The sequence below is a fragment of the Haliotis rubra genome, unplaced genomic scaffold, assembly GCF_003918875.1.
Source record: "Haliotis rubra isolate DU_JTF1 unplaced genomic scaffold, ASM391887v1 Scf448, whole genome shotgun sequence".
NCBI classification, from domain to species: domain Eukaryota; kingdom Metazoa; phylum Mollusca; class Gastropoda; order Lepetellida; family Haliotidae; genus Haliotis; species Haliotis rubra.
The window spans coordinates 96,819-116,045 of record NW_025767133.1 but is presented as its reverse complement, the minus strand read 5'-3'; the positions used below and the strand labels follow the sequence as shown (position 1 = coordinate 116,045).

Below are 19,227 nucleotides of genomic sequence, written 5' to 3'. Positions count from 1 at the left end.
GTGCAGGTCTAAGACATTTATCGTTTTTATAACGACCATGGGCATGATGCTCACGAACTGCTGAAAGCTCTCAGTCAGTCCGCTTCTTTGTACGCTTACCACATTGTGAATGAGTGAGTAAGGTTTTGCGCCGCTTTAGCATCATTCCAGCAATATCATGGTGGGGTCACCAGAAATGGGCTTCACACATTGCACCCATGTGGAGAATCGAACCCGGGTCTTCGGCGATACGTGCGAACGCTTGAGCCAATAGGCTACCCCTACGGTCCCATACGTCATTGTGAAACCCTCGAGCACGTGTATGGTGTTGACAAAACATGAAACAAAAATAAGACGAACCAGGATTGGAGCTTACGATCACAGTTTTCTGGCACACTGTAGGGGCACAGCTAAACGCAGCGAATTACACAGAGTGTGCACATACGACGGATGAATGTTGTCTCAAATGGTTAGCAATTATTTCCAGACTTCTGCACTGAGCCCTTTGTGATCTTAAACATCGCGGTCCTGTTGTTGAAAAACTCCAGTTGTGTTTCAGACAGAACAGTCAATTAAATTACCGCTCATACTGTGTTTTTGGTAGTCAAAATACATCACGTTCCATCTTAATCATACAAAACGTTTTATTCACAAACACGATTCAGTGTTTCAAAAACACTTCAAACCGACATTTCTCGATCAAACAAAATAACTAAATTGTATTGTAAAATGAAACGACAGGACATTTATTTCGACAAAAGCCAAAACCTTATTACAATCTATCGACCTGTTCGGTCTGAGAGGCCTTTCGTCAAAGCAAACTCGTGCCGAACTTATGGATGTAAATATTCTTTTTTGTTTCCAAAGCTTCGTGTTTTCTTATGACGATAATGATCAAAGGCAAAGACGTCAAAACTTTACTCCTAACATCACTGGGCGTCTTTTAGAGGAATCCTTTAAGAAAAACCATGATGCTTTATATAGTAATTGATTATGGCAGCGCGCATCTCCCGTTTGGCAATCTGACGCTCAATTACATAGCCGCCTGTTTGAAGATTACGTCGTTCTATGCCAATTATTGAATAAATTACAGGTTTTTTCCAAGCAAATACGGTCCTTTGAGAGTAATTACCGTTTCCTGAGCGTACATATCCCCGCCTCAATGGCCGCTGTGGAACTCGTGTCTGGTTCTATGATGGCACTGTTAAGAATTCCTGCGTGTCATCTGGAACCGAATGAGATCTCTGCGTGCCATATTAGGTCTTCGTTTCAACTTCATCGCCATTGAATACCCCCCAAATAAAATCGAAAAACAAATATGTGACGTCTTTCGACTGTATATTTCGCATGTTTCCTACCATGTGTAGTTTGTATGTGTATATTTACAACGTGTAACTTTACAGGGTTGCGTCGAATCCAATTATGACAACAAACTGCAGGACTCCCGGGGTGAGGTCCCCATGGTAGAGTGTATTGTTGAGCTTGATCAGGAAGTCATCGTTTGGATGTGTCTTGCAGTTATCATGGAGTGTAGAGTCGAAGTACACAGCCATAAACGTATCGTGAAGATAACTTGCCGTCAAGCGTTGATGTCGTAGTTAATGTCGTAATTACGACATAGATGAAACTGTTCTCTTTTGATTATGAATGCACGCTCGTTTAATTTCTTGTATGGGGGTGGTGGGGTAGCCTAGTGGTTAAAGCGTTCGTTCGACACGCCGAAGACCCGGATTGGATTCCCCACATGGGTAAAATGTGTGAAGCCCATTTCTGGTGTCCCTCGCCGTGATATTACTCAGAGGCCCAGATAAGCTGCGTATCCGGGTAAAATACGCATAGAATTACGCATTGAAAAATAATTGTTGCGTACCAATTACGCATTTAAAATGTTAGATACGCAAAAAGTTTAAAACAAATGCGTACGGAATATATTTATAAAAAATCGCTTGCGTAATGAAAAAGACATCGATTGCTATCACGTTGTACTGTTAGTATAGGACAAGTGTTGTACTGTCAGTATAGGGTGAGTGATTTTTTATGAATCATTTCCATCATATTTAATTTTATGGTTTTGATTAGGTATGACATAAGGCAGAACATACCTGCTTAGTAAACTTACTCAATGGCATATAGTAAAATGACTGAAATACGCACATATTTGAAAGCAGTGGGTAACGGAAAATGAAATACCCACTCAACATTCATAATACCCACTCCAAAAAAATACAGTGGGTACAGTACCCACATGAGTTAAATCTTATCTGGAGCTCTGTCAGTATTACTAAAAGCGGTGTAAAACTCACTCACTATTTGTACTGGATCAGTGGATGGGTTGGTAAAGCGGTTAAAGCGTTTACTCGTTTCACCGAAGGCCCAAGTTCGATTCCCCGCTTGTGAAGCCTATTCCTGGTGTTGGAATAATGCTAACAGTCTTCTATCTTGGACTCCCTCCCTCCATGGATCAGTGAACATCCATTAGGTGTACCAGAAACCTTTGGTCGTGGTTGACATCAACATTCATTCCTGTATTCCGGGTTTGTCAACACCACTCCTCTTCAGGTTTTGAGTTTCAACAACGCGGTATAACACCTGTATCCTTCAATGACTCACTGTCACTAATCTTCGGGTCATATAGGTATGAATCGGAAAAACCTGTATACAGAAAATATTTCTGTTCGTCTTTCATTTACAGACCGCCTTGCTTTAGCTGGAATAGTTTTGACTGTATTGAACAACAAACGAGATAACTGCACAGTAACGAGTTACGGATTGAGCTTACCGGTATATGCGACATCTTGTTTCCAGGGGCGGTGGGGTAGCCTAGTAGTTAAAGCGTTTGCTCGTCACGCAGGGTTCGATTCCTCAGATGGGTGCATTGTGTGAAGCCCATTTCTGGTGTCCCCCGACATGATACTGTTGGATTATTGCTAATAGCGCCACAAATTCAACTCATTTACTCTTGTTTCCGGGCCGGTGGGGTAGCCTAACGGTTAAAACGTTAGCTCGTCACGCCGATGTCCCTGGTTCGATTCCCCAAATGGGTACAATGGGTGCTGCCCATTTCTGGTGATTGCTGGAATATTGCTAAAAGCGGCGTAATACTAAACTCACTCACTCTTGTTTCCAGATTCACGGAACGCTGGTGAACACCGGACGTGACGTCACCTTGGTCGTGGACGAGTCCAGCTTCAGCTCCCTCAACATCAGTGACGGCCCTCTGATGTATCACTACAGGGTGTCGCAAATAAAACTCCACTTTGGAAGTGAAGATGACCGCGGATCAGAACATACTATTGAAGGGACGCCATTTTCAGCTGAGGTGAGAGTTTTACTAACCTTTAACCTTGGATTTAACAGTTTATGAAATCATAAGATTTGCACGTGCGTGTTTATGAGTGTGTATATGTCTTTATCTGTGTGTGTTTGAGTGTATGTTGACTTTTTTTATTATCCCCCGCCGCGCGTTTAGCGCGAAGTGGGGGATATAGTATTAGGCTCCGTCCGTCCGTCCGTACGTACGTACGAACTGGAATATCTTAAGAACCGTTCACTAGATTCTTTTCGTAATTGGTACCTAGGTTCATCACAGTATAAGAAAGGTCCAAGTCAGGTTTGGTGACCTTGACCTTCATTTCCTGCATGTTAAGCTATCTCAAGAACCGTTAACTGTATTTTCTGCATAATTATTCAATACAAAACTTTATCTAGGGAAGGCGCAGGGCCCAGTCGATTTTGGTGACCTTCACATAATTTTCAAGGTCACAGAGACACTTTGAAGATTTGAGCATGTTAACCTGAATTGTCAGCAAGGATATTTAAAAAACAGTTCACTGGATCTTCTTCAGGGACTTTCAAGACTTCCCTTAAATGTTTTTCATAAAGCAATTTCTTTAGTACTATTTTTGCATATTTCATACACTATGACATTCATGTCAAAGTCAGTCTTGAAAATATGTGTGTGTTCGAACACCTAAAGAGCAAGACATCAAGAGAGGTTGACTGGTCATGTTTTTGTTGACATTGAACTTAAACTTTCATTACTTTATAAGTTTGATATGATAATTTGCGGCTGGGGATTATGTCACCTTAGTGACAATGCTTGTTGTGTTTATGTTTGTTGGTTTGTGGGACTTTTTTATATACTTTTTCTTTTTTTCTTTCTTTTTTTTAATCGAGCGGTGTGCGGTCATTCACCCCTCCGTAATCAATCATCTTAAAACTCACTCACCCCTCGATAATCGATCATCTTAAAACTCACTCTCCCCTCCATAATCAATCATCTTAAAACTCACTCACCCCTCATAATGAATCATCTTAAAACTCACTCACCCCTCCATAATCGATCATCTTAAAACTCACTCTCCCCTCGATAATCGATCATCTTAAAACTCACTCTCCCCTCCATAATCGATCATCTTAAAACTCGATAATCTCTAAAACCCTCCATAATCGATCATCTTAAAATCATCTTCCATAAACATCTTAAAACTCACTCTCCCCTCCATAATCGATCATCTTAAAACTCACTCTTCCCTCCATAATCGATCATCTTAAAACCCACTGACCCCTCCATAATCGATCATCTTAAAACTCACTCTCCCCTCCATAATCGATCATCTTAATACTCACTCTCCACTCCATAATCAATCATCTTAAAACTCACTCACCCCTCGTCAGTTAATCATTTCAATCACTCACTCACTCAACTAACCCCATATCCTCTACGTTCGAAATTAACGTTGGTCCTATGGCCCGAAGCTGACTGAAAACCATTCGGACCCACAGCTTTTCTTTTCTGCAGGTCCTTATGGCCGACAGCTTTTTCATCCCCAATAACTAAGAGTATTATTTTTCGGAAAATATCATTTAGTAATTTTTAGTTTTTATCTCGATCAGAAGCTGTTGTTTGTTTGTTTTTATTTTTGCAGGGAAATACTTATATTGTAGCTAAAATATAGAGCCTACACATTCTGATCAGGACCCAAGGTTTTATGGTTCTGGGTCCTTAGGGCCTGCAGCTTTTCAGGATTAAGGGCAAACACTGTCCTCTACCCACACTTCCCTCGTGTGAATGCTTCATCACACTAAGTCACCTCAGTTTGCCAAGAAAAGGTTATCTGCGACTGTGATAACGTTTCACTTCCCTGGCCAGTCTAATGAGATCAATAAGCATATTGTTATCACGTCTTGCTCATGCTGATAGCCAATTTCTATTCAAAATTGTTTTCATGACTGATTTGGTCGTCTCACGTAACTAGTTTTAGGGTTTTAAGCCGTCACTAATCACCAGGCTATTTCCAGCAGAGATCTTAATGGGCCGTTATCTTCAGGAGGTTAAAGTGTGTAAAACATTATGGCTGAAATTAAGACAAAGAAACGTTCTACTCTGAAGGACTATGATAATAACAAAGCCATATCTTTCCTGCGTGTTATCAACATAACCTACTTTCCTATCAAATTCCGAAAAAATCCATTTCGAGTTGACTTTTATATTTCGGATCAAACGCATTAACAAAGCAACTCGGGGTCGTGTTACCGTTATAATGAACTACCGACCTAACCGAGTTTTACCGTTAGTTCTTGAAGCATAAATATTGATGTAAACTTTAAACATGATGCAACAACGTCTCCTTGAAGTGATTTACTACAATTTTATGTTCGGACAAGATAGGATTAAGCGGCAAGTAGAACGCACAATATGTCTAAGGGCGACAACCCAGCCATTCATTTTCGAAAAATAACAGAAGACGCGGACTTGGAAAGCTGTTTTAAAGGGTGATGATGGCCCTGGCAACACTTTCATCGTCCCGTATTCCGGTTAATATATCAAGCTGCCCCAACCTCGGTAACGGCAACAGCTCCACCACGGGAACGGGTAATAACGGTCGTTCGGATGCGATGAACCCGTCAATCCCCGACCCTTCCATCGCTATTTATGTCTAAATAATACAGGCGGTGGAATTCCATGCACAGAATGTCCGTGCAAATTGCATCTGCCAAGGTGTAATTACCCATCAAATTCTCCTAACCTAATTATCCTGGAAATAGCTGAAAATATAAATCCAAGTTACGTGAGGAGTATTGTCCCGCGAGTCTCGGCGAGAACGAACTGGGCTCGGTGTTAGGGAGAATTCATAAAGAACTCAATACATTCTCTTATAACCACTGGTAGAACTGGCGTTTCATCTCATCGAATTCCCATCACGTGTGACGCCTGAAACACGGGGCACAAGAGGCTTCTAAAGAAATTGTGCTGCTGAATTTTATTCGTATCTTTTATTGATCAATTTCCATGCAGTTTTTACGCGCAACTGATTTTGCATTGTCCTCGCAGTGGTCTGTACGCTCTCTAATGAAGAAGTTTACCGTTAGGTATAGTGCTGCACGTGTGCGTGAATTACTAAACAAGAAGCTCGGGCCATGTGACGAGCCTAACCAATTACAGTTGATTACGTAATAAGAGTAAAGAGGGCATTAACAGAACAAGCTACATTTAGTCTGAATAATGACACCTGATAATGGATTTCACATCTTCAATTAGAATAACTTGATGTCTTTAAACCCCTTGCCAATATCGATACTTCATTCTAATAGGCACCGGTCTCTTGAGTAGGAACAAGAAGTGGCGTTTTTGGCACCTAGTTTGGTAGTACCATTTGTAATTCTAGTGTTATATGGAGGCGTGGGAATGGGCCCTTTTCGGCCCTGGGATTGTTTAATTTTACGGTTGCGAAACACTGAATCATTAGAACATTAGAATGAAAATTATCAAATGACTGGCGGCTGGTCTTTCCTCCTTATGACGCGTTCTACCTTGAAACGAGTGATACCAAACCCGCGAAGATCCGGGTTAAAGCGTCTTTAGCGATGTCGTGCGAGCTGACTAACGGGATCGGGGGGTCAAGTTGATGCTTGTCATTGTATCCCAATTTCGTAGATCGATTACTGAAATTTAAACATGTTTTATTCATGAAAGAAAGGATTGGGCACAAGTTGTCCAAGTGAGAAAAGCCCTTTCCCAGCCGTTACGTACATATATTTGCACTATCCATAAACAGAATGTGAGAAACAGGAAAAGTACAGAGAGTAAAGAATAAGGGGATACTTCACAATCACTTTACTGTCAGAGAAATCGTTTTGTTCTGCTTATATACATATCGAAACATTTGAAAATATTCTCATTCTCACTGATGTAGAGACCCGCATTGCCATATAAAAATGAGAATTTGGCCTGAGGGTACCTGTTGTTTACAGTGTTCAATAAACCAGCAAATATTACATGATATTTACATAATATTTATATAGCGCACATATCCGCGTGACTAGTACATGCTCAAGGCGCTGGTATTTCCCTCGATTACTGGATGTCAATCTCAACGGCACATCGTATTATCAATCTCAACTCCCCAGGGAGCATACAACTCTTGTAGCCACTAGGCGCACTGACTTTTACGGCTTTCTCACCCTTACGAGGTACTCATTCACAGCTGGGTGGACTGGGACACACTGCACGTTACTGTACCCGCAACTAGGTGTTTGCACGTATTCATGTGGCCACCATCTGGTCATATACCAACGGATTCGTGGGTTCTTTTAAGTGCACAGGGTTGTGTACTGTACACTAGGGGTTGTGACAACACTGAACGAGTCTGCACACAAAGTTGACTCCAAGGTGTTTACACCCGGTCACAGGTGGGCTCGATCCCGACACCTCAAGCTCAATGGATCATTAGCCTGGCTCTTTAGCCAGCTCGCCCACCGCGACGTATAGTATGTCTGTGTGAAATGTAATATGGACATTCTAGCAAAATGTACAGAATTTTCACGTGGAGAACAATACTGATGCTGGATCAGTTTTAATATATGTTCTGTAGAAGTCATAGTTTAACGTGCTGGTAGATTGTTGGTTATGGTGTCAGTTAATGGATTATATACACAAAGAACTTAATTAAGCACACACTGTATTTTCGCAATGATAGCTTTTCAACACGTACATAAACTTCTCGTGGCGACAATCATGGACAAACATGCGTTTCTCTGACCCGTATGATCCTTTGACTCTTTAAAAAACACACAAAATGATTGGAATCCATGTTGATTTTATGATGATAATTGCACGTTAAAAAAACCCCACTGATTTTCATACAAAACTATGTATGTACAAGTATGGCCGAGTGTGTGACTGTATGATAGCCAGCGCTCTCCTCCTCATACTCCCTGTCAGCCTCCTGATCCTCTGAAGGGGCAGTCTACGCCATTCCCCGTGTAAAGAATCTTCCATTTGGGCCAGGTTCTGTAAAGGAGGATCCTTTTATTGCACACGACGACCAATCATGTCCCAGATATGCTCCACAGGGTTAAGACCGGAGTTCATTCAATCGTGAGATATGTCAGGGGGTGCTTAACTAAGTTCTTTGTGTACATATTCCGGACTTAAAGACGCCGTTTTATGGATTAAGCATTGCTGTGTGCAGGCGTAAACAATAGTCTTTCGAATTAGTTCTTGGTGGTTCAGAGTGCGTGAGTATGATTTTAGTAATGTTCCAGGAATATCACGGCGGGGGAGGCTAGACTTGGGCTTGACACATTGTACCCATTAGTGGTGGTCCGATTATTTGAAATAATCGAAGATTGGTCGCAGTGACTAAACGACCAAGCAATCGATCATGTTTTCTCATAATCGAATACAAACAATTCTGGAACACCTTTGACATTAACAATTTTTTTCACAAGGTTGGTTTTGTCTGTTACATTTCATGAGCACTACAAGCTTGGTCCAAGTCATGATTGAATTTATCTAAAAGACCCCAACAAATTTATATTCCTAACATACTAGTCATCCTTTAAAGATGTGAAATTTGCGGAAAAAACAACCAACGAACTACAAGCTTTTTCTTTATGCTTTTGTGCAAACTGAAAAATTTCATAAATGACGATAACCAATTATTTTCGATGATTGATCGGTTGTAATGAACCAATCATCAATTATGAGATTTTAAACAATTCCCGACACTAGTACGTCCCATGTGGGGAATCGAACCCAGGCCATCCTTGTAACGAGCTTACGCTTTAACCACCAGGCTACCCCGCCGCCCCTAGTGGTTCACACCACTAGAACTTCATCCGTATTTCTGTATAAACATGCCCCAGTGGCCGAGTCAGAGAACAGTGCAGTTATTCACAAACGAATTCGATCTGAAATTGCCGATTTTATCAAGTGACATTTGATTGACAGGTCTTGAAATTAGATTTTCGCAATTTTCGAATATTTTTTGTTTGAGTAAAAGTGGTTATCATGTTCTCAGGAGGTATCGAGTACCTGTCGAATACCTGTCAACTTCGCGTTACGGTCTGCGACAGGTATGGACCTGTTTGTCTCAGTAGTGCGTTGTCAACTTTTATACACTTGTTAAGCAGGACGCAATTTCAACCCACTGTAATTGACATGTATTCAATTGACAGTTTTCTTTTGTTTCAACTATTTTCTTGATTGGTTGGAATTGCCAAGTCCGAATTGACGTGAAAACAGAAGTTTTTTGTTTCGCACTCGCGTGCCCCAAATGTTGTTCGGGAACAGATCAAACCTGCTCTTATGAAGTGAACTGAGATATTCGATACCCAAAGTGTTTGTAGAAGATGGGAGTTTCGACAGCCGTAACGCTAAGGTCACTTTGCAAGACTGGACTCTTGGGGTTCCTAAAGTGTTCTCAGAAATTAATAGTTCTGCATAATCAGCGATTCTGCGTGGAATTTGACAAGGCGAGTTCGTGATGGTACTCACATAGGAATAGGTCTTTATTAAATTACAATCTCAAATACTGGCAACGAGAGACAGAGCCACTGCTGGTGAACACAGTAAAGAAACCTCGACCTGGCGACTGAACCCGATGAATATGCATGAGAGGTCATGATTACAGTTGGGGCATGTCAGGTTTAATGCGATAACTTGTCGAAGTCAACCGAATGTCGTTTGAGTGAGTGAGGTTAGATTATCGCCGCACTCACCAATAATATTCCAGCTATACGGCGGCGTTCTGTAAATAATGGACCAGGCAATCCAGTGATCAACAGCATGAGCATCGATCTACGCAATTTGAATATGATGACATGTGTCAATCAGGTCAGCGAGCCTGACCACCCGATCCCGTTAGTCTTACGAGTATGGGTTACTGAAGACACATTCTAGCCCGGATCTTCACATGTATTAATGTCGTTTGATGTTCCGGGTACTTGGTCTGATAGTTGGGTTTGGTTCAAGTGGTTTGTCATCCATGTAAAAATTATATATGGGTACAATGTGTGAAGTCTATTTCTGGTATTGCTGGAATATTGCTAAAAGCGGTGTACAACCCAACTCACTCACTCACTCACTCACTGTCCCATCCATCGTGAGTGCATATTGCTACAGATACCATATATATAAGTCACAAGCCAATCACCTCCGAACTGCTCCTCCATCCCTCATTCAAATCGTAAGTCAGTTAATGCTTGGTCGTTCTAGATGCAGGTACGAAATCCAAATTGTACCAGATAGAATAACACTGTCTCCACCACCATACCCAAGTTTACTCAACACCATCCTTTAAGATTCGTGTTAGAATTGGTCTTTAGTAACCCATGCTTGTCGTAAGAGGCGACCAACAGCATCGGGTGGTCACTCATGTGATTTGGTCGACACATGTCATCGTATCTCAGTTGGGTGAGTGAGTGAGTTTAGTTTTACGCCGCACTCAGCAATATTCCAGCTATATGGCGGCGGTTTGTAAATAATCGAGTCTGGACCAGACAATCCAGTGATCAACAACATGAGCATGACATGTGTCAACCTAGTCAGCGAGCCTAACCACCCGATTCCGTTAGTCGCCTCTTGCGACAAGCATGGGTTGTCAATATTCTGAAGATCAATATTCTAACCCAGACCTTGACGGGTACTCAGTTGGGTAGTTCGATGCTCATGATGTTTATCTCTAGACTGTCTGGTCCAGACTCTATGTTTTACAGACCGTCAGTATAAATCTTGAATATTGCTGAATGCTGCGTTAACTGTCATTTTTAGACACAAGTATTAACTGTTAATGTTGATTGCGACAATCAAGATTATAGTACTTACATAAACGATGTGCGTGCACGTGTGTCAGATGTGAATGAGTTTAGTTTTACGTCGCTTGTAGCAATATTCCAGCAATATCACGGCGGGTGACACCGTCCCCATGTCGGATCTGCTTGTCCCGATAGCTGCCGGAAGATACAAGACTCTTTCTCGTTGCATGGACAATTGGCCGACAACTCGTCCACGAGGCGTTGGTAGCACAGGCACCAGAAGAGGCAGTCGTCGCCGTACAGGTTCTCTATGTTCGAGAGAAAGTAGTGGATTTAATTCGAGTGCACCTTCGCCGATGGAGAAACAACATGAGAGTGGTCCAAACCCCATCGGCATACTGTTGTTGTTTTTCTGCGCTGGACTCCAGTCTTGCTTTCCGCATACCTGTCTTGGGGTTGGATGGACTACTGGGATCGTGAAGAAAAAAATAAAAGAAACAATGCATACAAAAAGTATCCCTATATACTCAAATGTTGAGTGGAGGTGCACCTTTTGGTCTTTTCCCCATACTTTAACATAGGATTTTTGCTGTGCGGTCCCGTACCACCATTGTGTATACTAATGATGTATTAAGCTTAATGTTTGCCTCAATTAATATTCTACGTATTATATATTATTTGTGAGAAATCCACTTGTACAGGCAATCAGAGAGTGAATACACATTTAGTCTGGGCAAATCTGTCTAATGCCGTATATGACAATATCACTTAAACCTATTGTTCCAGAATGCCCTTTGGGCGTACTTAAATATTTATGTTGTCATTTAACGAGTGGATGGTTTGGTATAGGCTATTAAATGGAGGATGCTTATAAATGTTCAAACTAATGACCTTTTGCGTTTAGTTTGATTAACATGGGCATTGGTTACACTTGTACTCACTTGCTGATAACAGCAGTTGTAGTGATAATAAAGATGATAATGATGATGATGACGATGGTGGTTATGATGTTGATGTTGATCATGATGACGATGGTGGTGATGATAGTATGACGACAATGGTAGTGCTGACGATAATGACGATGGTGGTGATGATGTTGATGACGACGATGGTGGTGATGATGACGATGGTGGTGATGATTATGATGACGACGATTGTAGTGATGATGATAGTGACGATGGTGGTGATGATGATGATGACGATGGTGGTGGTGATGATGATGACGATGGTGGTGATGATGACGATGGTAGTGATGATGATGACGATGGTGGTGGTGATGATGATGACGATGGTGGTGGTGATGATGATGGCGATGGTGGTGATGATTATGATGACGACGATGGTAGTAATGATGATAGTGACGATGGTAGTGATGATGATAGTGACGATGGTGGTGGTGATGATGATGACGATGGTGGTGATGATGACGACGATGGTAGTGATGCTGATGACGATGGTGGTGGTGATGATGATAACGATGGTGATGATGATGACGACGATGGTAGTGATGGTGATAATGGCGATGGTGGTGCTGATGATGATAAAGACAATGGCGGTGATGGCAATGGTGGTGATAATCATGATGATGATGATAACGACGCTGGTGATGGTGATGGTGACGATGACGATTGTGGTGATGATGATGATGAAGATGACGACGATGGTGGTGATGATGACGACGATGGTAGTAATGATGATAGTGACGATGGTGGTGATGGTTATCTGCGACTGTGATAACGTTTCCCTGGCCTGTCTAATGAGATCAATAAGCATATTGTTATCACGTCTTGCTCATGCTGATAGCCAATTTCTATTCAAAATTGTTTTCATGACTGATTTGGTCGTCTCACGTAAGTAGTTTTGGGGTTTTAAGCCGTCACTAATCACCAGGCTATTTCCAGCAGAGATCTTAATGGGCCGTTATCTTCAGGAGGTTAAAGTGTGTAAAACATTATGGCTGAAATTAAGACAAAGAAACGTTCTACTCTGAAGGACTATGATAATAACAAAGCCATATCTTTCCTGCGTGTTATCAACATAACCTACTTTCCTATCAAATTCCGAAAAAATCCATTTCGAGTTGACTTTTATATTTCGGATCAAACGCATTAACAAAGCAACTCGGGGTCGTGTTACCGTTATAATGAACTACCGACCTAACCGAGTTTTACCGTTAGTTCTTGAAGCATAAATATTGATGTAAACTTTAAACATGATGCAACAACGTCTCCTTGAAGTGATTTACTACAATTTTATGTTCGGACAAGATAGGATTAAGCGGCAAGTAGAACGCACAATATGTCTAAGGGCGACAACCCAGCCATTCATTTTCGAAAAATAACAGAAGACGCGGACTTGGAAAGCTGTTTTAAAGGGTGATGATGGCCCTGGCAACACTTTCATCGTCCCGTATTCCGGTTAATATATCAAGCTGCCCCAACCTCGGTAACGGCAACAGCTCCACCACGGAACGGGTAATAACGGTCGTTCGGATGCGATGAACCCGTCAATCCCCGACCCTTCCATCGCTATTTATGTCTAAATAATACAGGCGGTGGAATTCCATGCACAGAATGTCCGTGCAAATTGCATCTGCCAAGGTGTAATTACCCATCAAATTCTCCTAACCTAATTATCCTGGAAATAGCTGAAAATATAAATCCAAGTTACGTGAGGAGTATTGTCCCGCGAGTCTCGGCGAGAACGAACTGGGCTCGGTGTTAGGAGAATTCATAAAGAACTCAATACATTCTCTTATAACCACTGGTAGAACTGGCGTTTCATCTCATCGAATTCCCATCACGTGTGACGCCTGAAACACGGGGCACAAGAGGCTTCTAAAGAAATTGTGCTGCTGAATTTTATTCGTATCTTTTATTGATCAATTTCCATGCAGTTTTTACGCGCAACTGATTTTGCATTGTCCTCGCAGTGGTCTGTACGCTCTCTAATGAAGAAGTTTACCGTTAGGTATAGTGCTGCACGTGTGCGTGAATTACTAAACAAGAAGCTCGGGCCATGTGACGAGCCTAACCAATTACAGTTGATTACGTAATAAGAGTAAAGAGGGCATTAACAGAACAAGCTACATTTAGTCTGAATAATGACACCTGATAATGGATTTCACATCTTCAATTAGAATAACTTGATGTCTTTAAACCCCTTGCCAATATCGATACTTCATTCTAATAGGCACCGGTCTCTTGAGTAGGAACAAGAAGTGGCGTTTTTGGCACCTAGTTTGGTAGTACCATTTGTAATTCTAGTGTTATATGGAGGCGTGGGAATGGGCCCTTTTCGGCCCTGGGATTGTTTAATTTTACGGTTGCGAAACACTGAATCATTAGAACATTAGAATGAAAATTATCAAATGACTGGCGGCTGGTCTTTTCTCCTTATGACGCGTTCTACCTTTAAACGTGTGATGCCAAAACCCGCGAAGATCCGGGTTAAAGCGTCTTAAGCGTTGTCGTGCGAGCTGACTAACGGGATCGGGGGGTCAAGTTGATGCTTGTCATTGTATCCCAATTTCGTAGATCGATTACTGAAATTTAAACATGTTTTATTCATGAAAAAAAGGATTGGGCACAAGTTGTCCAACTTAGAAATGCCCTTTCCCTGCCGTTATGTACATATATTTGCACTATACATAAACAGAATGTGAGAAACAGGAAAAGTACAGAGAGTAAAGAATGAGGGGATACTTCACAATCACTTTACTGTCAGAGAAATCGTTTTGATCTGCTTATATACATATCGAAACATTTGAAAATATTCTGATTCTCACTGATGGAGAGACCCGCATTGCCATATAAAAATGAGATTTTGGCCTGAGGGCACCTGTTGTTTACAGTGTTCAATAAACCAGCAAATATTACATGATATTTACATGATATTTATATAGCGCACATATCCACGTGACTAGTACATGCTCAAGGCGCTGGTATTTCCCTCGATCACTGGATGTCAATCTCAACGGGACATCGTATTATCAATCTCAACTCCCCAGGGAGCATACAACTCTTGCAGCCACTAGGAGAACAATACTGATGCGGGATCAGTTTTAATATATGTAGAAGTCATAGTTTAACGTGCTGGTAGATTGTTTGTTATGGTGTCAGTTAATGGATTATATACACAAAGACTGACTGACTGAGTTTGGTCACACATTGTACCCATGTGGGGATTCGAACTCGGGTCATCGGCGTGACGAGCCAACGCTTTAACCACTAGGCTACCCCACCGGCCCCTATACACAAAGAACTTAATTAAGCACACACTGTATTTTCGCAATAATAGCTTTTCAACACGTACATAAACTTCTCTTGGCGACCACGATGGACAAACATGCGTTTCTCTGACCCGTATGATCCTTTGACTCTTTAAGCAAACGACAAAATGATTGGAATCCATGTTGATTTTATGATGATAATTGCACGTTAAAAAAACCCCACTGATTTTCATACAAAACCATGTATGTACAAGTATGGCCCTGGAATGTTTATTGTAGAATTTATTGGTGAATGTGAACATTTAGAATGTCGTTTTGCGTGTCTTACACGATTCAAGTTCAATACCGAGTGTGTGACTGTGTGATAGCCAGCGCGCTCCTCCTCATACCCCCTGTCAGCCTCCTGATCCTCTGAAGGGTCAGTCTACGCCATTCCCCGTGTAAAGCAGCTTCCATTTGGGCCAGGTTCTGTAAAGGAGGATCCTTTTATTGCACACGACGACCAATCATGTCCCAGATATGCTCCACAGGGTTAAGACCGGAGTTCATTCAATCGTGAGATATGTCAGGGGGGTGCTTAACTAAGTTCTTTGTGTACATATTCCGGACTTAAAGAAGCCGTTTTATGGATTAAGCATTGCTGTGTGCAGGCGTTAAACAATAGTCTTTCGAATTAGTTCTTGGTGGTTCAGAGTGCGTGAGTATGATTTTAGCAATATTCCAGGAATATCACGGCGGGGGACGCTAGACTTGGGCTTTACACATTGTACCAATGTGGGGAATCGAACCCAGGCCTTCCGCGTAACGAGCCTACGCTTTAACCACTAGGCTACCCCGCGCCCCTAGTGGTTCACACCACTAGAACTTCATCCGTATTTCTGTATAAACATGCCCCAGTGGCCGAGTAAGAGAACAGTGCAGTTATTCACAAACGAATTCGATCTGAAATTGCCGATTTTATCAAGTGACATTTGATTGACAGGGCTTGAAATTAGATTTTCGCAATTTTCGAATATTTTTTGTTTGAGTAAAAGTGGTTATCATGTTCTCAGGAGGTATCGAGTACCTGTCGAATACCTGTCAACTTCGCGTTACGGTCTGCGACAGGTATGGACCTGTTTGTCTCAGTGGTGCGTTGTCAACTTTTATACACTTGTTAAGCAGGTCGCAATTTCAACCCACTGTAATTGACATGTATTCAATTGACAGTTTTCTTTTGTTTCAACTATTTTCTTGATTGGTTGGAATTGCCAAGTCCGAATTGACGTGAAAACAGAAGTTTTTTGTTTCGCACTCGCGTGCCCCAAATGTTGTTCGGGAACAGATCAAACCCGCTCTTATGAAGTGAGCTGAGATATTCGATACCCAAAGTGTTTGTAGAAGATGGGAGTTTCGACAGCCGTAACGCTAAGGTCACTTTGCAAGACTGGACTCTTGGGGTTCCTAAAGTGTTCTCAGAAATTAATAGTTCTGAATAATCAGCGATTCTGCGTGGAATTTGACAAGGCGAGTTCGTGATGGTTCTCACATAGGAATAGGTCTTTATTAAATTACAACCTCAAATACTGGCAACGAGAGACAGAGCCACTGCTGGTGAACACAGTAAAGAAACCTCGACCTGGCGACCGAACCTGATGAATATGCATGAGAGGTCATTATTACAGTTGGCGCATGTCAGGTTTAATGCGATAACTTGTCGAAGTCAACCGAATGTCGTTTGAATGAGTGAGGGTTAGATTTACACCGCACTCACCAATAATATTCCAGCTATATGGCGGCGTTCTGTAATAATGAACCAGGCAATCCAGTGATCAACAGCATGAGCATCGATCTACCCAATTTGAATATGATGACATGTGTCACCCGATCCCGTTAGTCGCCTCTCACGAGTATGGGTTACTGAAGACAAATTCTAGCCCGGATCTTCACATATATTAATGTCGTTTGATGTTCCGGGTACTTGGTCTGATAGTTGGGCTTGGTTCAAGTGGTTTATCATCCATGTAAAAATTATATATGGACCCTAATGAATTCTTCAATAAAACTAACAATACAAGATAAAAACAAAAGCGTTCGCTCGTCACGGTGAAGACCCAGGTTCGATTCTCCACATGGGTACAATGTGTGAAGTCTATTTCTGGTGTCCCCTGCCATGATATTGCTGGAATATTGCTAAAAGCGGTGCACAACCCAACTCACTCACTCATCCATCACATACCATATATACCGAATATGTCACAAGTCCCATCCAACCATCTCCCCATACCCCACACATCCCCAGAGAGAGAGAGAGAGCTATGCAAAGAGAGAGAGAGAGAGAGAGAGAGAGAGAGAGAGATAGAGAGAGATTAACGGTAGTGTAACTGTTATACGAAATACCGACAATTGCATGCCGCAGTTGTTTATCGCGATTATCACGTGCTCACATTTACCACGAGCTGGACATGCTATTACATGCACAACATGTTTTACGCTAACGATTTTAAAAAACCCAACAAGACATTCTCATGCACATGAAGTGCGTTGGTATCTTTTCTGCATGCGAAATGGATGTTTTCCACGAGATTAGTTCCTTGATTATTAAATGAGCTTGTTTAGCCAACCGTGTTAAACCATCCCATGTTTTTAACATTTTACAGCATACAAACTCACTTGTAGCTGAGTGGTCTATTAGTTTCAAATCGTAAGTCAGTTAATGCTTGGTCCTTTTTTTTCTAGATGCAGGTACGAAATCCAAATTGTACCAGATAGAATAACACTGTCTCCACCACCATACCCGTGTTTACTCAACACAATCCTTTAAGATTCGTGTTAGAATTGGTCTTTAGTAACTCATGCTTGTCGTAAGAGGCGACCAACGGCATCGGGTGGTCACTCATGTGATTTGGTCGACACATGTCATCGTATCTCAGTTGGGTGAGTAAGTGAGTTTAGTTTTACGCCGCACCAGCAATATTCCAGCTATATGGCGGCGGTTTGTAAATAATCGAGTCTGGACAATCCAGACAATCCAGTGATAGAGCGAGCCGAAGCGACGTTAGTCGCCTCTTGTGTCAAGCATAGGTTGTCAGCAAAAGCCTAACCGGGACCCGATTCCGTTAGTCGCCTCTTGCGACAAGCATGGGTTGTCCAGATATTCTGAAGATCAATATTCTCAACAAAAGTCAGCTTGCCAGACTCGATTTCGTTAGGCGCCTACTCAGTTGGGTCATCGGGTTCGATTGCTCGATGCTCATGTTTATCTCCAGACTGTCTGGTCCTGACTCTATGTTTCTGGGACCGCCTCCGTGGTGTAGTGGTTAGAGCGTCCGCCCGGAGTGCGGAGGGTCGCGGGTTCGATCCCCGACCGCGTCAAACCAAAAGACGTTAAAGTATGGTATTTGTTGGTCCCTGCCTGGCGCTCGGCTTTAATGGGTACATCAAGGACTGGTCGGCTCGGAGTCAGTATAATGTGTCTGAGTGGGGTAGTCATGCTTCACTGCGGCATGGTATCTCAGTGAGCTAGCACTATAAAACCACCTTAAGTCTGGGCTAGTACAAGCAGCAATATTCTCAAGCACGACGTTAAACCCAATTTCACCTCACCTCACCTATGTTTTACAGACCGTCAGTATACATCTTGAATATTGCTGAATGCTGCGATAACTGTCCTTTTTAACTTCTTAGACACACGTATGAACTGTTAATGTTGATTGCAACAATCAAGACTACAGTACTTACATAAACGATGTGCGTGCACGTGTGTCAGATGTGAGTGAGTTTAGTTTTACGTCGCTTGTAGCAATATTCCAGCAATATCACGGCGGGTGACACCAGAATTGGCTTCACACATTGTACCCATGTGGGCAATCGAACCTGGGTCTTCGGCGTGACGGGCGAACGCTTTAACCACTAGGCTACCCCACCGCCCCGCTTCAGTTATGTCTTCTGCCGGTTTATAAGTGCAAGCACACTGAGGTATTATGTCGAATGTAAGT

At 42.1% G+C, this 19,227-nt stretch overlaps 1 protein-coding gene and 1 long non-coding RNA gene across 2 annotated transcripts in view; one reads left to right on the top strand and one right to left on the bottom strand.

Annotated features, from left to right (window-relative positions):
* LOC124289734 (putative carbonic anhydrase-like protein 1) overlaps positions 1 to 19,227 on the top strand; it is a 129,636-nt gene that overhangs the window by 85,987 nt on the left and 24,422 nt on the right. Inside the window, exon 4 of the mRNA XM_046726379.1 lies at positions 3,107 to 3,298. Within this exon, the coding sequence (XP_046582335.1) occupies positions 3,107 to 3,298 (192 nt within the window). The remainder of the gene's footprint in view (positions 1 to 3,106; positions 3,299 to 19,227) is intronic.
* Positions 8,046 to 15,550, bottom strand: LOC124289737. Its single transcript, XR_006901743.1, has 3 exons — positions 15,474 to 15,550; positions 13,133 to 13,139; positions 8,046 to 8,112 (listed from the first exon to the last, which is right to left on the bottom strand). It is a non-coding gene; the product is annotated as an uncharacterized LOC124289737 (long non-coding RNA).